At 43.2% G+C, this 24085-nt stretch overlaps 2 protein-coding genes across 8 annotated transcripts in view; one reads left to right on the top strand and one right to left on the bottom strand.

The window, feature by feature from the left end:
- Positions 1-2735: 2735 nt before the first annotated feature.
- ZC4H2 (zinc finger C4H2-type containing) lies at positions 2736-24071 on the bottom strand. 5 transcript variants are annotated; one of them, XR_015259659.1, is made up of 6 exons: positions 16696-16895; positions 10714-10885; positions 9299-9471; positions 8228-8390; positions 6829-7072; positions 2736-3762 (listed from the first exon to the last, which is right to left on the bottom strand). XR_015259659.1 is itself a non-coding variant. In XM_086756139.1 (6 exons), exons 1-5 carry the CDS (start codon positions 16785-16787, stop codon positions 6959-6961), a joined length of 714 nt encoding a protein of 237 aa, XP_086612265.1. In that variant the 5' UTR covers positions 16788-16895; the 3' UTR covers positions 2736-3762; positions 6933-6958. The 5 variants fall into 5 exon arrangements, 4 of the variants coding, with proteins under 4 accessions (XP_086612265.1, XP_086612266.1, XP_086612264.1 ...); XM_086756139.1 differs by having other exon boundaries at positions 6933-7072; XM_086756140.1 differs by lacking the exons at positions 2736-3762; positions 16696-16895 and adding exons at positions 17231-17305; positions 24055-24071 and having other exon boundaries at positions 5798-7072.
- The window catches only part of ZC3H12B (zinc finger CCCH-type containing 12B), a 28749-nt gene continuing 27991 nt past the window's right edge, over positions 23328-24085 (top strand). For all 3 annotated transcript variants that reach the window (XM_086756132.1, XM_086756136.1, XM_086756135.1), the window contains exon 1: positions 23328-23668. The gene's annotated coding sequence lies outside the window, so the exon portion shown is untranslated. The remainder of the gene's footprint in view (positions 23669-24085) is intronic.

Genomic DNA, 24085 nt, shown 5'->3' with positions numbered 1-24085 from the left:
GCCCTTTGGCTAATTTGGGTAAATTAACCCCAGCTGTTAGCTAATTAGTTAACTATCCTAGCCATAGGGGCTACCAGCTTCAGTTCTCCACCCAGCTCAGGTGAATATTAACTCTATCCTGGCCAGAACCAGGACACTATATGACAGTTTGAGAGGGAGTACTGAGCAAAAGAATGCCAGAAGCTGCTTGGAGCTGTGGCAGAACCAGGTGTGCTCACTAATTCAGACTTTTTAGTTTTTATGATTCTCTTACCAATATGAATGAAATAAAGAATTATGACATTTGTCTGAAAAACAGAGACTATTTGAGGATTTCTTTAGATAAATGAGGGGAGAAAATATAGAAATAAGGATGCAGAGTGGGGTAGTTTTCCAGGAAAAAGGACATAGAAATGTGCAATTTTCATCCATTACTCAGAGGTTCAACGCAGATGACAGTACTTGTGTTTGGCTGAATTAAATGAGGTTTATATCACTGATGAGACTATGTATTTAATGATGTTTATGTTAAGTGGAATTAATTTTGAAGCTTAAACCATTGCAATGCAATTTCAGTGTGTCTGCTTAATCAGAATAGCAAACAAACAGAACTGAGATGCTGCAGGCCTCTTAGAGAAAAACCTATGTCAGAAATCATCTCTTCTAACTACATGCATGTAATGTCTATAGTTTGATAGAAGTTTGTGTGCATTAGGAACAGAAAAAAGGCCAGTTTCCAGTCAGAAAATAAGTTTTTAATAGCTGTCCGTACAAATTACCATTTTGACTGTAGCTAAAAAAGGCTATATTTCCAATATTCTCCTTCCCTCCTAATTGTGAGAGCTACTGTGGTCTGCTGGATTCAGTTACTGTTACACAGACCAGATAGTTTTGTCTTGGTGACAAACATATAAAACAGTGCCAATTAAAGGAGGGCAAAGAACAGAGAATTAGGCAGTGGGACAGAATAAGTAGAAAAACTCAAGTACTGCAAGACACTGAAGATCTTCAGTGGGTCACAAATAAGTAGATATCACTGATCTTTTAATTTGTTACTGATTTCTGGGAAGAGAGGGAAGTTAGAGTAAGGTTAGTGAGAGTAAAGGCTAGAGAACACAGTAGTAGAAGTTACTGAGGAGTGGATTTAAGGCTGGGACAAGCTTCAGTGCTTGTCACCTCCTCCCATCTCCTTGAAATGTATTAGGTGATTTTTAATGCTACCTTAAAGTATTTGAGTTAGAAAGATCAGGGGTTTGGGAGTTCATTTTACTGCAGGATCTTGCTAAGCTCAGGAAAATATGATGGAAGCTGATGTCAGTTACAGGCAATATTTCAGGGTTAGTTTTTGGGAAGGTATGAGTCAGTGCATTAGCTTTGTGATTAATATTATGAGTAATGTTATAGCTGGAGTTAAGATTAAGGAATTGGAAAGAGCAGCTGGGTGAAGAGATTAGTGCAGGATGTTTCAAAGTTTGAACAGTTCAGATAGCAGTAAACAAAATGAACAGAAGGCAAAATAATTTCTTTTGTCTTGGAGTGGCTGTCATGGTACAAAGGAAGATAAGGGCAGTCATTAAGTTTTATGGTTTATGTGTGTTTGAAGACAGTACCTGTGGAAAAAAAAAAATCATCCTTCTTATATTTAACCAAGCTTAGGTTCTGAGCTCTGTGAGGTCTTGGACAGACATTCTTCTCGGAATCCAGGTATGCCAAGGGAGTAGGTTATTTCTCAGAACTGTTTTCATTACTGTGCAGTAGGTTACCTCCTTTGCTGGCAGCGTACATCATATGTGGCCTTTCCTCACAGAGCTGGGTTAGGGAGGGCTCCCCTAAGCTCCTCAGTCACTGGTTTGTTGAGAGAAGTAACTTCCAGCAAGTACTAGCAGAAGATACAATCTCCTAATGGCAAAGCTGGACTCTTTGAAAGACAGTTATCCCCTACCTTAAATCAGAGAAGGAATAATGTATTTTGCTGCTTTCAGTTTAATTAGAAAGGAAAAGAAAACAGGAGATTCGCCAGTAGTAAAGAACTGTGAAGAATACATCTGGGTTTTGGCCTCTTAGCAATCTAGCACGACAGGTGGTGTTGGATGTGACTTCTTTCTTTAAATTGAAACCTGTCTGAGCAAGACTTGTTCCCACCTAAGTGTTTGGGTTTTTTTTTTAATTAGTTTAAATTGACTGTGAACTAGTTCAAGCTGAAGCTCTATGAACTCTACTGAAGCTCACGAACTGAAATAAACACCCCAGCCAGAGCTTTCAGTGGTTGAACTGCAGCAGAGAGACGTGATTTCCTAGTTGTTTTTCTGTGTCTGAGTTTCATTAACTGGACACCTGCAAGTGCAAATTAGGCATTTTTATGCATGCAAACTATCCAGTTCCAGTATTAGTAGCCGTTTGTTTCAGAAGTACCTGGTTTAGGGTGTTAGATACTGTTTCTGTGATTCTTGTGCAGATGCAGAAATCGCAGTGCTTAAGCACACAGTGGTTTGTGTTCCAGAAGTGTGACTGAGAAGTTTGGCTAAGTTAAAACCTGTCTTTCTATCTCCCTTGCCTTTTTATTTTCTAAAGCTCATTAGAATGGGTATTTTCCCCCCATATTTCTATCCATAAAGTTTCTATAAAGGTATAACAGAATTGTGGCTAATTGCATTCTGTAAAATTAGCAAGCTGGGTTTTACCTTTCAGGATATATGGCTGCTTCTCAGTAGCATAAGCAAATAACAGATGTGAAAATACTCTGCAGGAAGAAAGCGTGACATGAAACAAGTATTTATTAAAAAGGACTGTACAGACAAACCAAACAGGTAACACACTGTTACTCCTACTGGGCACAGGAGTAAAATATTTAAAACACAGAAGCCAGTGAAAATGCGAGATATTGTTAAAATACCTAAATGCTAAAACGAAACCCTATGTCAGAGGAATTAGAAAACTGTAAAATAAAGGAAAGCACTTTTATTTATTTAAAGTGCTAGTAAAGTCTTAATTTCTTGACTAGTCTGCTATTTAGAGTAACACATCAATGGCTGTTTTTTCAAAATAATATTTGTAACTTGAAGCCATTGGCAGGTTCAGTCAGTCAGTGTCCTGCTTAGAAAGCTGAAGTTGAATTCAGGCAGTGCAAGTATTAAAATTTGGCTTACATTTTCTCTATAGTTAATGGGGTCCTTGGCACTGAAGTTTGAACAACTGATCTACCCCAGCTTGTGTATGAAAATTTCTATAGCAAATCCTTTGGACACAGTAGAGTGTTTGCATCCTTTTAGCCTGAACTTAAGGTGGGGGCTAGGGGGAGAAGCTTGTGACTTTCTTGCCATCTGGTTGCAGAACAGGACTTTTCTTTGAGGCAAGTGAAGAATTGAGAAAAGACCCTGGAAATAATCCAGTGACTTTGTTGTTGCTTGAATAACCATTGAAAAGGGAATTACAAAGCCAGGGTTAAAGCAGACTTTAATAAGCTAAAAGTCTTGTAAGTTTTGAGAAGGGTCTCTTTGTGGCTGTTAAGAGAATTTAACCCAAATAAGAATGAATTTAAACCAAGTGAACAAGTATCCTCAAAGAAGCTCCGGTACAGTGCAAGAGGCCATTGTTGCTTCACGGAGCAAAAATGCAGTAGACTTGTGGCAAGAACTGTACATCAGCCAGCTTCCTCCTCTGACTAAAAAACCAAGAAATTAATATTTCATAATTATCCCTCTAGCGTCTGGAGAAAGGTGCCTGGGAGGAAAGGGCTTGGGGCTGTCTCGAGAAGAGCTCTTCAGTTAAACTTCCTTAATTAATCTGTGAGAGAAAAGGAGAATACTAGTTTCTCATGAAAGATACTGCTTTCCTCCCTCCCCGCACACCGAGGATCCCTTAATACATAATACAGATTTTCTCTCCTTCAAATAGCTACAATCATAGAATACCTCGAGTTGGAAGGGACCCATAAGGATCGTCGAGTCCAACTCCTTGCTCCTTGCAGGGCTACTTAACACTAAACCATACGACTAAGAGCATCATCCAGATGCTCCTTGAACTCTGACAGGCTTAGTGCCGCAACCACTTCCCTGGGGAGTCTGTTCCATTGACCAACCACCCTCTTAGTGAAGAACCTTTTCCTAATGTCCAATCTGAACTTCCCCTGATGCAGCTTCATTCCATTTCTTCATGTTCTGCCACTGGTCACCAGAGAGAGATCAGCACCTCCCTCTGTGCTGCCCCCATTGAGAATGTTGTAAACTGCAGTGGGGTCCTCCCTCAGCCTTCTCTTCTCCAAGTGACCTCAGCCAATCCTTGTAAGTCTTGCCCTTGAGACTTCCCACCATCTTGGTTGCCCTCCTCTGGACGCTTTAATAGTTTGATGTCCTTCTTACAGTGAGATGCCCAAAACTGCACACATTACTCGAGGTGGGACTGTACCAGTGCAGTATAGAGCGGAACAAGTGCCTGCCTTGACTGGCCAGCTATGCTGTGCTCGATGCACCCCAGGACACGGGCCTTTTGGTTGCCAGAGCACACCGCTGACTCATTCAGTTAGATTCATTCTCAGCAACGCATACTATTCATATAGCAGAACTTTGTAAAGGATGTGAAAACAGATTTGTAAATACCAGTACATGATTGATACAAACACAGTATATCGTATTCACATTTTTCCTTTTTTTTTTTTAAAAAAAAAAAAAACAAACCTTGTTAAACACGAGGGCACAAGAGACTAGGTTAAAAAACTAAAAAGACAGGACTGCCATACTAAATTAGTAAATGGTGCATCCTTAAGCATATTTCAGTTTAGAGCTCTGGAGGCCTCCCGAGAAAGAAAGAAAGAACCTGGCTAAGTAACAGTGAAGTGAGAGCAGCTACGACTACGTCTATTTCAGAAGTCAAAGTTTCTACCAATCTATCCTTCTGTTTGCACTACTTCTTTGCAGACCATTCACCCATTCTCCACTGTCACTACTTAAATTTATGTACAACTGTCATGCTGCTCTCATGCATGCACTTTGGGGGTGTCTGTATACTGTCCTTTAACTCTGTGTGCATTTTCCCTTAAATTCAATGGGAATTGCTCTGAACAGGACACACAGCACGTGGCTGCTCTGACATTTAAAAGCAGAATCCGTTATTTGTATTAGGAAACATGCATAATGATAGAGCTAGTGCACTACTGCTATTTGGTGCGTGCGATCAAACTGTCCTCCCTTATTGCTATCTCAGAGGCTGAATCTCAGTAATTCTGCCAGCTGAATCTCAGTAATTCTGCCAGCAGAATCTGTTTTTCACTTATTTTCAGGGGCACATGGTCCACATTCTATCTCTGCTGTTGACAGATATTTATTTGGCCGTGAAAAGCTAAAATGGGAGGATACCATCTGAACTTGGCACAAATTATAGATCTATATTCAATAAAATACTCATGTACTTTCTGGTGGAGTTGGGAAGGTAATAGCGGAGTATGTGCCTTGGCCGGCAAAATTGGTTTATGTGGATATGTATAGTCCCCAGCATTTGGCAAAGTTCTGACCAGAGACTTGGGGCTTCCCTGTTCTTCCTATTTAACAAACAAAGTTCTCGATATAACCACTGTAGCATGGTAAAGTAAAGTGAAGTAAAACTTGGGCTAAAGAGAGAAGAATGTTAACAGGCAGTCCTTTCCTCCTGAAGTCAGTTAAAAGAATATTTAATACTTGAGATCAATTTAGACAACAAAGGTAGTGACAAAACTGGGATTAGAAATGAGTAAGTCTTAGGCCCCAGTTCTGTAGTTTGGTCACTGCCATCCTCCCCATTGGAGGAACTGTTGTTACATGAGGTGAAACAAAAGGGAAGACACGGATACAGGGAGTGGTCTAAAGGATCCTTTAGTCAGGATTATTTTGGCATACATGCAGACCAAGAAAAAAAACCACGGCTGAAACAAAGCTTACTTGAAAATTACCAATTAAAAGACTGAAAAATAGGAAGTTTTGGTTGAGGGAGAATGATGACACCAAAGCCAGGCAGATCTGGTGAAATACAAAATTTTTAGTTGACACTGTCCCTGGTGCATCTTACTTAAATTCCCTGTGCTCCAGTGGAGGATATATCTGCTAAGGGAGATTTTGGCTGCAGAAACCAAGAATAGAAGATGTGCAGAATGGCTGATATTGCAGTCTGTGCGCATATTGATTTGTCACATTTCATGTGTGTTTCCTAGAGTACCACAGTGAGCTGGTTGGCCATAGATCCTAGGAGGACCTCTAATACAGTTCATTTGAGTTTGTACTTAAGTCAGTCTTCTGACTGCTGAAAATAATACCATATTAAGATGTTAAAACATCACAAATTACATCATCTTTAGAAATTCATACACAGCCAGTAACTTGATCCCCCTTCCAAATTTTTAGTCAGGTTTGACGGCATAGTACAGCCAGATTCCAGTAAATCAAAACTCACATATGTCCTTAATGCACTGATTTTCTGTATAATCAATTTATTTTTTCCCCTGAACATTTTCTGTATAAAAAGAGCTCTACTAGGTACCCAAGTCTTACTAGCTTGGAAAACAAATTGTTCCTTAGGGAAGCCAATGGACAGTCTGCTATTTCAGCACTTCAAATGGTTTCCTGTTATCAGAAGAAACAGAATAATCTTTTAGTAACATCTATTTTTCAAAACAGAGCATAAAAGCATTTTTGGTAATCACATTTGGCCAATAGGAATAGCCTGGCATTTAGGATACTTGCATAAGAATTCTACTTTGCTTAGGAGTCCAAAAGATGGAATGATTGAAATTATAAACTATAGCACCAGTAATACTTAACTTTCCTAAAACCAAATCCTAAGGACTGGAAGGAAATTAAGATAGAACAGGAACGTTGTGCTTACATTGCATTAAATAGAAAAGAATGGGTCAGTCATACTTGAGTCTGTACTTCAGTAAAGTCTGGCCACATTTGCAGTTCTACTGGAAGAGTACCGGAACAGGTCACCTGTTTGCTTGTCAGTCTTCTGGGTTTCATTCGTCCTGTTTCCTCTTGGGCTTTTTGGGATTCCGAGATCGGCTCTTTGCTTTGCAGAGTGGACATATGGGCGCGTTCCGATGAATTTGTTGGTGACATGATAAACATGCCTAAAATGTGATATTGCAGCCTCTTGTTACAAGCATTTAAGTGGTAGTGTTACACAGGTTATTGAATATCATATTCTAAGTTACAGTACAGAAATAACTAAGGCTTCTTTCCCTCAAAGGCAAACCGATGCTACATTCTATACAATCAGTGTCTCTGGATTGTACAGTAACTTCAGGCCAACTGAAAGACTAGAATATCTCATTGAATTGAAACTACAGCTCAGCAGACACATGGTTCAGGCACATATCAATAACTTTAACATTAAATTCTGTGTTAAACGTTCCATGTGTTTTAAAGATGTTTACATGTGTAATAGCTCCCTGAGTTAGAGAAGTTACAGTGAAAGCCAACTGTGATGTTACAGAATTCAAGGCAGGAGCGGGTGATTAGATGAATTCCACATATTTAACCCAAGATGCAGATCTCTGCTCTTTTGCTCATACTAAGCACTTTAACTCCCATTTGACTGAAGCATTTTGATTTCAGAAAGGCTTTTCGATGGCCCAACTCCAGGCAATAAGTACATAACTATGGAGTGTACCTACGTCAGTTTGCCTCCTTAGGCAGTGAATCTTTGGAATGTGGATGGGATGAATACCCCTACGGAATTCCTCGCTCTTTTTACTGACTACAGAAGGAGCCGAGTAAAACTGTCACTGAAGTGCCTATGGTTAGGTTAAATTAATCCATACGTTAGTTTTGACTTGAAGATCCCAAGAAGTGCAGAAACAATCACCTTTCCTGATAATTTGTACCATCAGTAATTACTCTCCCTCATAAAATATGTGCATTTCTTCTAATATGAATCCATTTGGGACTGAGTCCCAGCTATAAGGTTGTTTTCTTTGCCCAGCATTTCTTTTTTTCTTACATGCCTTTCTCTCACATGAAACACAAGAGGAGCGGGAACTGCCTGCATCTCTGCTGATGGGGACTCTTAAGTCACAAAGAAGTCAAATAATACAGAGCCTTGTCCTTAGCCCTTGATGACTGGTGCTACTACTTTGTCTACTGTAGTTGCTCTTGATTTGAACCACTGCAGGAAAAATCAGAATCAGGACACATAATTTTTTCTTTTTATAAGTATTGATTAACTATAAACATAACACATTCCAATGGCAAAAGATAAAACCCAGCACATTCCATCTCCTAACCTTCATTGGAGGTGGCTGTTGTCTGAAAGTAGCTGTCTGTCTGGTATCTTGTTTCCTAGCCACTTGCAGCTGTTGGGCAGCCGCTGCAGCTGCAGCCAGAGACTCTGGGATGGGAGGCTCCTGTGGTTCTGTCTGCCATTCTGCTTTCTGCTTTTCAAAGTAGCTAGACAAAAGAAAACCAAATAAAAAATATAACCACCTTCTGGAGTATTCCATTAGTTTGTAAAGGATATTTTGTGTAAAAGTGTAATGGATCATATTTCCCTATCATGTTCCTCTGCTAGAGTCAAATTGCCTACACTTGGACTCCACTTGGACTAGTTCATAAATAGAGTTGGTGATATTTTCCTCTGCATTGTGCACTTCAGCCAGATTCCAGATTGGCAGCTTCTAAGGTATCTTAACATACAACTAGATATAAATCTAATAGGATGGAAAATAGATAACATATAAAACCTAAATTTGACAGAGGTGCATCTAAAGCGGTTAAAAGATTAAATATATATTATATACTTAGAATCATAGAATGGTTGATGACTTGTTGGAGTTAACTTTTGTATGCAATAGATTAACACATTCTTTGTAGTGTCAAGGTGCTTGGAATGGAAAACAGCATTTCTGAAGAAATGCAAAAGAAATCTTGAAAACCGTGTGTCTGTGAAAATGATGCTATTCTTTGAATAACAGCTAATTCTGTCATCCCTCCCCCACCTAGGTTATATCTAATAATGAAACTGTAATTTATTATCCAAATCTGTTGTGCATGCAGCAAAAAGTAAAATGCTGACTCGCAATTTTGTATCCCTTTCTTGTATTGCCTCGTACCTCTGGTTGCTACGGTATAGAAATCTAAAGAACCAACCACTCTGGACTTTTTGCATGCCATATGTAGAGTTCAGACTGAATCTTACCAAATACATGTGCTCCCACATCCCTTTTTTGTTAACTTTTGTTTTTCATGCTTACCTCTTAAGTTATTTTTTCCACCTACTGGTAAAAGTAAAATGACAAAATAACGAGTAGAACTGAGAGAAGGTATAAAGCCAGATAATGTTTGCTTTGGAGACTTACTCAAGGGACAGTTTCTCTTCCTCCTCACATAGATCTGGCAGCCTCTGCAATCCCAGAGTCATCCGCAAAGCATCTACATGCTCCTTTAGGGGTTTGTACTCCTCATGCAGGCGACGAGTAGATTCCAAGAGCTTGTTGAGATCGTTCTCAGACTGCTTGATAGTATTTTCCATCTGAAAAAGGAGGATGGGCATGCTTTTAAAGAACTGTTCCTTTAACAGCTCTTTGGTTGAGCAAGAGACTTTATCAGAAAGAAGGGATTTTTCTCAATTTGGAAGAGATTGGGGACAATGCAATAGTAAAACAAAGAGTTAAGATACTGGGAGGATGAAAACTAGGCAAGGAAGAAGCGACTGAAAGTGACATATGAGATGCATTTGTTTAAAAAAGGTGTACTCAACCTATATGACCTTCAGAACAACACAGAAAGCAGGTAGACAGACTACAGATAAGTCAGCAAGTGAGGAGCTATGGAAAACTCTCAAGGGACACAAAAGAAAGAAATTAAAGTAAAATAAACTAATTTTCTGTGTTCCTAAGATACCTGATGGTTGGAAGTTAACAAACAAGGTAAGGAAAGATTCCTGCTTCTCTTACTGCACTAAACAGGAAAAGCAGCAGAGAAAAAGACAATCTGACAGGAAAAAAAGGGGAGAATGAAACAAACTGAGGTTATGCAGCTGGGTAGGGGAACAGACATTTCAAGTGATAAATAAATGCAGTCTCCACAATGTTGGAGCTTTTTTCTTCTGGTGCAAAGAGAGCTAGAAACCACTGTACAGTCATGTAAGTGCCCTAACATGGTGTAAAAACTGTAGGTTTAAAAATATGTTCCCCATTAGCTCCTCTAATTGGCAAATCGTCCTTATTTATAAACTGTTTTTCTCTTATTTGTATTAATTCCCTTCAGGCTGGTGCTTCTTAATGTTTGGTGGTTCCACTCAGTGATAAAGGTGAGCTCTTACTAAGAACTTAACAAACATCATTTATTTTCCAAAAATCTCTTTTCTTTGAAAAACCTCCAATCAAAAGTCCCACCTAGCTGCCAAAGTCTCTCTGTTTCCCAGTGCTAAATGAGAAAAGACTAACAGGAAGAACAGTTTTCTATGGGACTGCCAGAGTGATGTTACCGTGGCTACTGGTAAAGTTGTAGCCACAATGGGCTTTGTTATCTGTCCTCTTGGTGCACATGCTTACTATGCCAACATTACAAAATATCTTGCCCAACACAGACAGGAAAAAACAATTATCCTGAGGTAAATTTACTGCCTACTCTTTGTAGGATCCTAGGATGATGTTGTAAAGTCTAAATTATGGAACCAGTGATAGTTCACTGATGTGCACAATTCTACAACCTGTGGAATGATTCATATACTGATGTGTCTTAGGCTGTCTGCAGGTGGCCTGTTGCATACCACATTAATATCGGCATGGATCAGTCGCAGCTCCTCCACATGGGCCATCTTCTCTTGCAGCAGCAGGTCCATTTCCTGTTTGTATTCTTTCAGGTGCCTCTCCTCAGACTCCAGGGCTTCAAATTCTGCTTTCAGTCGTGCCTTTATTTTTTCCATCTGCAAAGTCTTATTCCTGATCCCAGTGATAATTAAAAATACAGAGAGACCAGTAAGTCACTGCAACATATTTTTGCGAGGTGTCACTTTATGTGTGAATAGATGGAAGAAGGTAATAGCAATAATAGATAAGGGAGAGACTAAACAAGTCTGAGAAAGGATGAGGTGCAATGAGAGAACTGAATTCTAATCCCAGCTCTTTCACAAAGCTTTTCTGTGCTATGAGAGTTCCTATACTGAATTATGAAGGTAACATTGTCAGACTTTAACAGTTACTGTAGATTCAGAAAATTTGTACCAATAGAGTTCGTTGCATCATTTAACTTGGATTAAACCCTAGCTCCATAATAGAGAAATCCAGAAAATCTGGGAGGTTTAGCACAGGATTCTGAGAAATGTAAAATGAATAGGAGGTGATGATACTGACATATACACTGATTAAAACAATCTGGACAGTAATTTGAGCTGCTAAAATACTAACTTCAACTTCAAATTAAAGAAAATTCCAGAGCAATGACATATCAGAATAGTAAAAACTGAAATTATGTTGGCCATCAACATCCCACTTGCAAGTAACTATGCATTCTCTTGGTTCTTTGCTGAGATTTAATACTTGTCACATATTCATAAAGGTTTCTGTCCATATCCTGCATTCTGATTTTTTTTCAATCCCAAATTCCATAGCAAAAATGTTTAGACACTCAGTCCTTATCTCTCTCTTCAAAGCTAATAATCAAAAGAGTGTGAGTTTCAGTTGTCAGACAGTTTTAAGCCTCAGAACAACCTAACTGCTGTTGTGATTCAACACTTTTCCAAGCTGTTGAAAAGAACAAACTAACTGTTCTTGTTCCTGCAATTTAGTTAATGAAGAGGCCTTAGTTAATTTTCCTATACTGGAAGCTGGAATATGATACTGGGTAACCCAAGTGTCAACAACACTTAAATGTTTCTAACAAGAGGCTGGAATATCACTTTTCAGGCATGTAATCAAGAGTTCCAGGACTCTGCTTTATTTTGTGTGAAACAAAAAAGAATGTAGCATTCCTTTTTAGTCACCTAACACCTAGTACAAATCGATCCATATTGGTTTCCCAGAGCACTACTGAATAACACAGTGGACTTCCTACAGGCATGATGTAAGAGGGGACTGGGGAAGAAGAGGTTTGCATTTATATTTAAATATCCTATTTCTATCCAAATGCAAAGTGGAGTAAGTTTGATTCAAATTCACCATAAGCAGCAAGGCTGACTATAGAATGCAGTCTGTCGATTATAGGAAACTGCCTATCAGATTAGCAATGAAATCCCAGAACAGAGATCGTGGAACAGCGTGTGTGACTTCCCTTCCCACTAGGCCCAGGCTTGCTCCCATTGAAGCAGCCAACACAGTTCTGACGTTTTTAATAGAAGCAGAACACACAAAGTCCCCTGCAGGGAGGTGGTCTATCACCTGTTTCTAGGAAAGGGGATTTCTAAACCTCTTTGGGGCATTTTTTCCCTTTACAAACTGTTTCCATACCCAGTCCGGAAAGGCTCGCTCTGAAACTGCTCCTACACCACTGAGGAATGGATGGCCTGTCTCAATGTTATTCTATATCATACTTTTAAGAACAGGAGAAAATATATATATCCCGGGCCTTAACAGAGTCACTGTTTTCTCTCACTCCAACCAAAATTCCCAAAGAAATTTAAAATCTAGCCTGAGGACTCTTCTTTAATATGGCAGATGTCTGTGTAGATTTTATTCTTGCTTTCATTTCACCAGTGCTCACCATCTGTTACCCACCTCTCTTGAGGAGGCTCTGACATTGTGCCTGTGAATCCTCCTCTCAGTCCCCTCGTTTCTGTTTCCAAATCGGTCTTTCTGAGTTCAGTATCTGCCTATGCACCTAGTTTTGGTAACTTTTTCCTGAACACGTGAGACATCACTGGCACAATTAATTTACACCATTTGCTGAAGAGCATGGCAGAAAACAGAGTCAGTCTCTGGGACATCTAATTACGGCTGTCTATTCCAAGTATTATAGCTAGTAATGTGACCGGGGTTCCTCCCTCTCACTTCAGGAGTTTAGAAAGCTGCAAGAGATAAAAACGGTATCAAAATAACTTCTCTGATATGTATTCAGAAATGGGCTACCTAATATGAATGACGGAGATTTAAAAGGGAACAATTAAAAAACTGAAGATCAGAGGGACTGCTGCTTGTTTCCCTAGAACAAAATAAGACCAAATTCTGCTTTGCATTTACTTCAGAAATAATCTTAACAGTACAGTTCTTTCCTCAATATGAATAAGTTGTAGGAGATACGAATTACTATTCCCAGTCATGGCAACCCATGACTGTTAAGAATAGAAATACCAGACCAAAGGTAGGTAGAGAAAAAGCCAATGACAAATAAGGTCACATCAGAGGTCACTGAGAGACATTTACAGATATTGTGGAAGACATACTTAAAACCAAATTTGATAACATTCACTTGGTAAGTATGATTATTATGTCTGTACTGTAGCTCACCACAGAGTTCACCTTGTTTCATACAGTATGGTTATTACAGAAAACATGAACTGTATACCTGTGAGCATACATTTATCTTAAAAGGCACACAGTCATTCCCGTTCTGAAAAGTCCATATTTCACCATTAGAGTAAAAAATAGCTAATGGAATAATAAGTTTTGTGAGTGAAGTGGAGAAGTATGTAGCTACAACATTGTAATCTTTAATGTCCTTGAAGATGTTCTGTGATTTACTGTACAATGGCATATACTAGTCTGAATATAAATATTTGACTTAAACCAGTAAAATAGATCCTCTCTGCCTTCCATTTAAATTGCGGCAATATCACACTAAAAAGTACCATCCAACCATCTACCCCTGTTTTCATCAAGTCTCATTTTCCCCATTTACTTAAAACATTTATTTAGTAATAGCAGCTTCGATTACTGAAACTCGGAGTATTTGTCACAAATTTCCTCCATTTCCTCTCTTGTATTTTTGGCATGCATTCACCTAAGACAGTGGAAATAGATCAGTTTCCTCGCTGTTACTAGGGAGGCCATGCTCTGCCAAGCTGCTACAACAAATGAGTTGCAGGGGATTGCTTCAGTCCAAATGATGAGCTTTTGATATTAGGAAAGATAAGTGCACACAAATTAGAACTCTTCCTCTTAGCATCAGGCAACATGCAGTAATGTTTTAAAACAGAAACCATAAGTGTGATTCCTAGACTGCTTGAATTCTACTCTCATATTCTTTTCCCTTCTATTGAAGTTCTTACACTGACAGTAGCCACTAAGTGTGTCTCAATAGGGCATTAAGTAGTTAAACTAGCATCCATCATTAATAAGTTCACTCTCATTCTGTTTTATCTCCTCCCAGTCAGAACACTGAGGTCCAGTGTTTAGGTATTTGCTTAATTTTATAACTGGGGTTATTTCTGTGGAACTACTTATTGCATATAAATACGCATGTGCAGATACGTTTGGTTTGTGGGCACACACATACATTTACTGACAGCAGTATTCCATTGACTACAGATTATATGTATGTATCTATAGATACAGATATGAATCTAGATGCAGGTCTTCAAAATCAGATTCCAGAATCCCTTCAAAAACTCAGCTGAGCTGCCTTTAATAAGTGATAGAGATCAACTACAGAAATGGGCAATTTCTTTGATTTTGATTGTGAGGACTTTTTTCTTCTCTGGCTGTAGAAAAATACATGGAATGTGGATTAAAATATAGCCTGACAAATCTGTCAAAGGTGTGTCTATAAACATAAGAAATCCTCATGTTTATTTTGAAGGAAATTCTTCATAGAGTGCAAGCTCCTTTTAAAAGATTTGGCGACAAAAAATAGTTTTATTTCATCAGATTTCATTAAAGGCAACTTAAAATTGACATCAATGTTGCAAGTAGGATTGACTTTTTGAAGTTGGTTTTTTTTTTTTAATTTGAAACATATCCAAGCAACTTTCTTGATACTTCATTGTACACTAAAGCTAGTAATGTCACCTTTACAGTACTGTCTTGGTTTTGGCTGCGATGGAGTTAATTTTCTTCCCAGTAGCTGCTGTGTTTTGGATTTAGTATGTGAAGAATGTTGATAACACACTGGTGGTGTTAGTTGCTCCTAAGAGATCAAGGACTTTTTTTCAGCTTCCTAAATTTTACTGATGTGCAGGTGCAAGAAGCTGGGAGGAGTATAGTCAGTACAGTTGACTCAAACTGGCCAAAAGAAGTATTCTATACCATAGACATTATGCTTAGTGGGGGTTGACCAGTAGGCAGAAATTCAGAAATCACTGTTCCGAGATTGCTGCTCAGGATCATTCTGGGACTGGTTTCAGTTTTGCTCTGTGACTGCTGCTCAGGGACTGACTGGGCATCATTCGGCAGCTGGTGAGCAGTTGCATCGCTTGTTTTTCTTGGGTTTCACTTCTCTCTTTCATTACATCATTATTATTATTCTTATTGTTATATTTTTCTTCAGTCATTATCTCAACCCACAAGTTTTCTTACTTTTACCCTTCTGATTCTCTCCGTCATCTCACTAGGGAGGGGGAGTGAGCGGCTGTGCAGTCCTTAGCTGACAACTGGGATTAAACCATGACAAGTACCTTATGCCACAAACTAATAGAAAAATGTCTTAATTACAGTTTATCTATCACCCTTGAGTATATTATCAGAAAACTGAATGCACCATAAATTTCCACATACGGGATACCACTCTCTCTGAAAAGATAATTTAATGAGGTATTTAAATTAAGTGTTATGATAATTGGACCACAAACTATAGTAAGCCATATTCAGATCTGTATTTCAAAACAGAGCCTGCCTAACAGTTGAGTAGAAAAGCATTGTTCTTACTCTGTGAAGTATGTCTTGTCCCATCTCTTTCTGCAAATAATTTTGGGATGGTAGACACAAATATTTGTGCTTGATCTTTCTTCACCTTTCTGCTGTTGTGTGAAGGAGGCCAAGGCCCATACACTGCTGCCTCATTCACCTCTTCCATGGGTAAAATGTGCTTCTTAGCCAGCCGAAGGCTCTGTGACCACCTGCACCCACTGCCGGTGGCAGCACCTTTGTCCCCTACCCTCTCTCCCCAAAACACTTATCTCTCTGGGGTGACCCACTGTCAGCATGCCTTGCACCTCCCAGCTACATCCAAAAGCACTGCCCTCACTTTCTTTGTAACATGTTTTGGCTTTTGGGTGCATGAATCCCTACTAAATGTAGACAGCTCAGGCCTTGTGAAAGGCCAAAGAGTGAAAATGCCCTACCTAAAGCTAAGAGAAAGGCACACGCCCGGTGTGGGCGCAGGCAGAGCCGTGCCTTGCTGTTTTATTTCGGAGCCGCCTCTTTCCACTCAGCCTGCGCTTCGTGCGGTTCGTGGGGCCCGCGGCCGTCCCGCCTGCGTGGCCCGCCGCGGAGCCGCGGAAGGAGCCGGCCGCAGGTCCGCCAGGGGGCGGCAGGAGCCGCCTCGTGCCCGCCTTTCCCCATCCGCCCCGGCGCGCTGCCCTGCCCGCCGCTGAGGGTGGTGGCCGGGAGCGGCAGGGAGCGGAGCCCCCGCGGGGCCTCCTCACCGCCCCTCCGCCGGCGGGAGGGCTGGGCAGAGAGCAGGCAGCCGAGCACGAGCTGCTTCGCCGGCTCGGCTGCTCCCTCCTTGTGACACGCGCCCGCTTTCCACGCTTCCCCGCAGGCCACCGCCCAGCGCGAAGCTGAACCGGACCCCCGGCATTGACCTCCCGGGCGGGCTGGCCACCCTGGCAGCGGGGCCGCCCCGTGTTCGCCCGCCGCCCGGCCCGGCCGCGCTGGCGTACCCGCGCATTGCTGGGGCGCCTGTCCGCGCCGTTTGCGGGGCACGTCCGTCCCCGGCGGTCCGTGTGATATCATCCACTGCTTTTCGTGCCATCCTCTTCCTTTCCCAGACCGGCAAGGCTCCCTCCGGGGAGTGAGCGGGCCAAAATAACAGATTTATGCCAGAGAGCCTCAGGGATAAGGTGTAATAATTCAGAGGGCTTAAAAAAACCCACCCGCAGCCCGACACCACTCCCCCAGCTGCGTGGGGCTGCTGCGTCCTTCCCACCCGCGCACTCTTCTCGCGCATCACTCGGCGCCAATTCTCGGCCAACGCACGCCCATCGCCGCCCTTCACTGCGCAGTCCAGCGGCGCTTCCCAGCAGCGGGTGCTCCTTCTCTACTTAGAAAAATGCATTTTCAGCCTTTATCATAAACCCCTGCGGTGGTCTTTCTGCCCTCAGTAGCACAGTAGCTACTTTCAGATCGATGCAACTCCTCCGCTCCCCCCAGGAGAAAGCGGCTTCACGTAACCGATGCGGCACAAAGCAAACATACCTGATTTCCTTGATGCTCTCGAGTTTGCACATAATTTCTTGCTCATCTGCCATGCTCTTCACTCCCGATTTAAACCTCCCGTGAGATGTACAAAATGTCAGGGGAAAAAAAAAAAAAGAAAAAACATACAATAGACACAATGTAGTCACCCCCACCTAGCATATGGTCTCTGAGCCTGTGCGGTAGGCTCGAGTGGGAGCTGTGGGACTTAGAGTCCGGCTTCCCATTGCTGCCTAGGCAGACAGGCAGCAGAGCGACTACAACACCCACAAGGCAGAGCGGAGCCTTCCTGCCCTTCTTCCTGCAACTACATTGTAAATCAATTTGTCACACCTTATTATGTCAAAGGTTGCTACGAGTGCAAAAAGTGCAGGAGGTTTTCCCTTGAGATCCGCGCGATGTTTAGCATTTCGTTAAAATTATCGACTACGCACTAAGAGACTGTTGAATGAGTTAATTTAAAACTTTTTTGACACAAAGGCACGCTGTAGCCATTGTTACTACCGCGCTGTAGTCTGCTAGACGCTCTCAGTGATGTGACTGTTCAGAAAATAGGTATTTTGTTCTTTAGGTTTTTCTTTTCCTTTCTTTTTTTTTTTTTTAATTTCTGCCACTATACATAGCACTTTTAACTATGAAAAAGAAAACCAGAATGCAAATGAAACTGTTGGACTGAGGAAGGTGGCCATTTGTCTTTCTATGGACATTCTAGCCAAGAATATCAGAGCACTTCACAGAGACTGATTAATAGACTCTCAGTCTTTCCTCAGCCAGTATTGGAATTTTTGTTTATCCAGGGCTTCAAATCGGTAACTCCTGGTTATCTGTAAATATTTCTACTCCTGCTCATTTATTTTAAATAAACTGAGGTGTGTTCTCAATCAGTTGCTGATGCATTTGTATGAAATATTGTCCAGAACTTTCCTAAGTGTTATGATGAGGAATCACACAGTCTTCTCTTGTGCACTCATCTGAGCTAAAACTAAACCTACAATAAAAATATCACTTGCTACATTTGAAAATGATATGCATAGTCTGAAACAAGTACAGAAAACCTACAGGCCAGTCTCCAAACAACTTTTGCTAGTATATATCTTCTCTGCCCTGCCCTGCTTGCCTAATGATGATGTTTAAGCCAAACTTTTGTAAGTGAGGCAGCAAATGTTTATCAGTGGGATTTTCTTTTTCCTACACAAATTACTCTGAGTGATCAATGTAATGTAATGTGGATCAGACTCTGTCACAGGCAGTGTGAGAAGCTGAAACTCCCCAGAGATACAGTTTGCCCCTTCTCTTCTGCTTTCACTGATCAGTGGAAACAAATTATCCAGGAAATCAGGTCAGTCATAAAAACTCTCCAGCACTCAAGAATGACACCAGAACCAATGACTGCAGCTTTCTGCTCATTTTTTCCTGATATTAATAGCCTTAGTAATCTTTTTAAATGCTTTTAATTCCTAGTGAAGTTGATTCAAGATGTGAAGCAAGCCACATTCTCTCAAGGATTAACAGTGAATAATTTGATTACTTTCTTAAACTTCATTGGTAAATTGGTATTTGCACTTTGAGAAATGGTTTTCATGAGAGTAGAGGTGTCAGCTCTGAGACCATGTGAGTTGTAGGTAATTGGTGTCTCTGAACAGTGAGATCTTCCCTGTCATGAATTTTATCATATTAGCGTCTACAGTCTTAAGCTACGGAGCAGGATCCCTTCATAATTAGCAGTGTAGAAATCCAAGGACAAAAGCTGGTAGTTCCTATTCAAAATAATGTACTTAAATATAAGGCAAAAAATAAGAAGATAGAATGAAGAAAAAAAGATCAGAGCACTGTACATCATGAGAAGCAGTGGCTGAGGTTCACCTGATGCCTCAGCAAGTGGCAGTAGTGATCAAATATTTCCCCTCAGATAAAAGATTATTAGTGTTGATAATATATTTATCACTGATTATAATTAATTTTCAATAGTTAAAGAGAGTTAAAAACTCAGATGACTTGCACAAAACATCTACCTTCTTTTTCTAACAATTCATGGAATCATAGAATCATAGAATTATAGAATGGTTAGGGTTGGAAGGGACCTTCAAAGGTCATCTAGTCCAACCCCCCTGCAAGGAGCAGGGACATCCCTGACTAGGTCAGGTTGCTCAGAGCCTCATCCAGCCTGGCCTTGAACGTTTCCAGAGATGGGGCCTCCATCACCTTTCTGGGCAACCTGGGCCAGTGTTCTATAACCCGCATCGTAAAAAATTTTTTCCTAATTTCTAATCTAAATCTACCCCCCTCTATTTTAAAACCATTACCTCTCGTCCTATTGCAACAGGCCCTACTAAACAGCCTCTCCCCATCTTTCTTTTAGGCCCCCTTGAGGTACTGGAAGACCGCTATCAGGTCTCCCCGGAGCCTCCTCTTCTCCAGGCTGAACAGCCCCAACTCTCTCAGCCTGTCCTCATAAGAGAGGTGCTCCAGCCCTTTTGTCATCTTTGTGGCCCTCCTCTGGACCTCCTCCAACTGGTCCATGTCCTTCTTGTGTTGGGGGCTCCAGAACTGGACACAGTGCTGCAGGTGGGGTCTGACCAGGGCAGAGTAGAGGGGGAGAATCACCTCCCTCGACCTGCTGACCACGCTCCTCTTGATGCAGCCCAGGATGCTGTTGGCCTTCTGGGCCGCAAGGGTGCATTGCCGGCTCATGTTGAGCTTCTCATCCACCACCACTCCCAAGTCCTTCTCCTCAGGCCTGCTCTCAATCCATTCCCCGCCCAGCCTGTATTTGTGCCTGGGATTGCCATGACCCAGGTGCAGGACCTTGCACTTGGCCTGGTTGAACTTCATGAGGCTGGCACGGGCCCACCTCTCCAGCCTGTCCAGGTCCCTCTGGATGGCATCCCTCCCTTCCAGCGTGTCGATGGCACCACACAACTTGGTGTCGTCGGCGAACTTGCTGAGGGTGCACTCTATCCCACTGTCCATGTCGCCGACAAAGACGTTGAACAGGGCCGGGCCCAGCACGGACCCCTGAGGGACGCCACTCGTGACCGGTCTCCACCTGGACATCGAGCCGTTGACCACCACTCTCTGAGTGCGGCCATCCAGCCAACTCCTTATCCACCGAGTGGTCCATCCATCAAACCCATGTCTCTCTAGTTTAGAGAGAAGGATGTCGTGCGGGACAGTGTCAAAAGCTTTGCACAAGTCCAGGTAGACAATAAATTAAGAAATAAATTGAAGGTTTCAAGCGTTATAAGAGTTATTTCAAAGTCTTTTATGAATCTTCCAAGTAATGATTTTGAGGATTTATCTGTATTATACAAATCCAATTTTTGCAAATGCACCCTTGCTGGCATTGCAGAAGATGTGTTTCTGGAATAGATAATAAATAAGCAGCAGTTGTGAATGGGGAGATGTTTTAATTATTTTCTGCATGATTTAAGGACTTTTCCCGAAGATGTCGTGTTCTTCAATTAAAGAAAAAAGAATATGAAGGGAAACAGTGATAGGCATCAGCATCCTCTTCATCATCTCACGGCTTTTCCAAAGAAATTAGAACATGCAAGGTCTGATCCTGTTTTGAGTCAATTGCAAACTCTTGCTGCCTTAAAAATTGAAGACTGTAGGATTGAGCCCTAAGTGAGCTACGTGCTCAAAGGGGGCAGGTTTCTTTGATGCATGATTTAAACAGATGAACTAATTGATTTGAGGGGGTAGGAGACAAGTTAGCTACAGTGAGACAATTAATCTTGTTGCTAAGACACTGAGGGAGTGAGAGCAGGCAGGGTGAGGATATGAGAGGAAGAGAGGGAAAGTCCCCTCTAACAGGAGTGATAAGAATCCCAGCCAACATTTGCAATGTTTATCCTATCTTTCATTTGTGATTTTGCAGGCTAAACTAAAAGGTCGAAGACAGAAAATTAAAAGGCACATGTTCAGCTTCTGACTTACTCTGCTTTGAATGACATAAACACTTCACAAAGTGTTATAAAATATTTGGAAGTTCTCAGACAGGAAGTGAGCCTACCCACAAGCATTAACAATATTTTTTCTCTACATGTTTAAAAAAAAGGACAGAAAATACATCTACATATTTCAAAGTACTTCAAAGTGGTCACAAAGTTTGATACTTATAGTGTGTTATATTGATTTAGGAATACTTTTAATGATATAATACAGATGTAGGGATGCTTTTAATGTTATATGAGCAATAGCTGAAGAACAATTTTTGTCACCTTGCTTCCTTACATCTGGAATAAAATCTTCCATTCCACTTCTGCATTGCTAAAATTCAGATCACTTATCTGTTTGGGCTGTTCTTGTTTTAATACAGAGGATGGAGGCTTTCTTTACACAAGTAGCCACATGGAGAAGATGAGGGTCAATGGGTACACGTTGCATCAGGAGAGTTTTCATCTTCATGTGAGAAAGACTTTTTACAGTAAGAACAGTCATTCAGTGTAACAGCCTTCCCAGGATGTGGTACAGTCCCCATCACTGGAGGTTTTCAAGATGCAATTAGACAGGGTGCTAGGTAATGTCATCTAGGCTCCCTTCTCCAAGAAAATTTGGACCAGATGATATTTCTGACCTGGGCTACTCTGTGATTCTAATACTTCACCCATTGTATTGCATTTGCATGGCAAGGTTTTGGTATTGGAGGGGCTGCAGCGGTGGCTCCTTTAAGAAGGTGCCAGAAGCATCCCAGTTCCAGCCAGCTCTGAGACAGGCCTGCCACTGGCCAAAGCTGAGTCAATCAGTGATGCTGGTAGTGCCTCTGGGATAATATATTTAAGAAGGGGTAAAAACTGCTGCGCAACAGCAGCCAGAAGAAAGGAGTGAGAATATGTGTGAGAAACAAGTCTACAGACAGCAAGGTCAGTGAAGAAGGAGAGGGATGAGGTTTCGAAGATGTCCCTGCTCCTTGCAGGGGGGTTGGACTAGGTGATCTTTGAAGGTCCCTTCCAACCCTAACCATTCTATGATTCTATGATTCTCTTGCACTGAAGCAGAGATTCCTCCGCAGCCCATGGAGCAGACTATGGTGAAGCAGGCTGTCCCCCTGCAGCCCATGGAGGCCCGCGGAGGAGCAGAGATCCACCTGCAGCCTGTGGAGGACCTCAGACACATGCATCCTGAAGGAGGCTTTGGACAGCAGTACTAGATGATCAGCAAGTCCAGAGGCGGGGCACAAAGATGATCAGAGGCCTGGAGCACCTCTCCTATGAGGACAGGCTGAGAGAGTTGGGGCTGTTCAGCCTGGAGAAGAGGAGGCTCCAGGGAGACCTGAGAGCGGCCTTCCAGTGCCTAAAGGGGGCTGCAGGGAAGGTGGGGAGAAACTCTTCAGCAGGGCCTGGTGTGACAGGACAAGGGGTAGTGGTTTAAAATAGATGGAGGTAGATCCTGAGATCTTAAGAGCATCTAGTCTTTAAACGCCAAATTTATGCAAAGCCTGAAGTATTTGCAATTTCTTTTTTTTTTGGTTAATCCTTCAATATGTACTGTGTATAAGCTCCCATTAGCATCCGAGCGAGCTAAAGGTTTAAGTAGCTGCCTATATTAATCTTGGCCCATTCTAAAGGTGAGCCCAAATGTATCTGAATTCAGTCACATCCTCTATGTCATCCTCCATTCCTGCAACCTGCAAAACTAGGAAAGCATTGTGTTTTCACCAGTACTGCCTGCCATGCCTCTGCCCTCCCTGATCCTCCCCACTCTGTTTCAGAAAGGGGGTTAGATGTCCTAGGGGACAATGCAAAGGGACACGGCCTCCCTTTTCCTATTCTTTTCTGGAACCCGAGCACACAAGCCACCTTATGACTTGTTTCCAAGAAACGGTGCTACATTAACAGCGGCCTTATTTCAAACACGGACCCGGAAAGCACCAGCAGCCACCACCTCAGCGCGCCCCGTCGCGCACACGCGCATGCTCGCGCTCCAGGTAGGGCGCGCAGCTGCCGCCGGCGCGGCCCCGTCCCCCGCACGCGCACACTGCCCTGGGGGTGGGGGGAGGGGAACGCGCCTGCGCCGCCCCCGCGCCAAGTGCAGGGGGGCGGCTGGCGCGTGCGCCGCCTTTGGGAGCGCGCGGGGTGCCGCGAGGAGCCGGATGCCCGCAGTAGCGGGGGCTGGGCGCGGTTGCTAGGCGACGGCGCCCGGGCAGCGGCGTTGGCCTGGCTGAGGCGGAGGCAGGGATGAGGCGGAGGCAGCGGCCCCCAGACTCCCGCCAGTGCTGAGCCCCACTCCCGCACCTTGCCTCTCCCTTCTCCATCCCGTCTCGCCCTGGCTTCGTTCCTCCATCGCCCCTCGCTCTGGCCTGCTCTTCCCCCTCCATGCGGTGGGAGCGGCCGGAGTCGGGCCCGTGCCGCGGCCGCGCCGAGCCCCACCGTCCTCGCCTCTCCGCAGCCAGATCTCGCAGGGACCCGCGGGCGGTGTCTGCAGCGACAACAACGGGTGAGGCCCCATCTGGGGAAAGAGAGGCGATGAGGGCGGCGAGGGGTGGCCGGGGGCGGGGGCATCAGCACAGCGCCCCGGCGGTGGCGGAGCCCGAGCCCCCTCCTCCCCAGCGGCGCTGCGGCGGTGGGCGGCGTGCTGGCGGAGGCCGGTAGCACGCCCCCTGCCGCCCCGCCAGGCGGTGTCCGGGCCCGGCAGCCGTGGAGGCGCGGCCTTCTGCCGCCCCCCGAGCCGCCGCCGCCCCTCCCGGCCGCGCTGCTGCCCTGGGGGTGCCCCCGCCGTCCTGCGCGCACGGGGAGGGGGCGGGACGAGGGGCGGCTGCTCGGCCTGGCGTCTCCCGCCCCCAACCGCCCGCGGTGTCCTTGGCGCGCGGCGTGCCGCCCCACCTGAGGTGCTGTCTGGGCCGGGGGGCAGGGG

Source organism: Chlamydotis macqueenii, chromosome 11, assembly GCF_036417535.1.
Source record: "Chlamydotis macqueenii isolate bChlMac1 chromosome 11, bChlMac1.mat, whole genome shotgun sequence".
Classification (NCBI taxonomy): Eukaryota; Metazoa; Chordata; class Aves; order Otidiformes; family Otididae; genus Chlamydotis; species Chlamydotis macqueenii.
The sequence above is the reverse complement of the archived record's forward strand: the minus strand, read 5'-3'. Positions and strand labels throughout refer to the sequence as shown.

What these genes read in the sequence shown, in the direction of transcription:
- ZC4H2 (XM_086756139.1), bottom strand. Translation starts at nt 16,787, where the DNA reads ATGGCACGAAAAGCAGTGGATGATATCACACGGACCGCCGGGGACGGA. An exon ending in TCCATGCCGATATTAATGTG is followed by an intron (nt 9,472 to 10,713) that starts GTATGCAACAGG and finishes CTCCTTTTTCAG; the next exon opens with ATGGAAAATACTATCAAGCA. An exon ending in AACAGCCACCTCCAATGAAG is followed by an intron (nt 7,073 to 8,227) that starts GTTAGGAGATGG and finishes ATCACATTTTAG; the next exon opens with GCATGTTTATCATGTCACCA.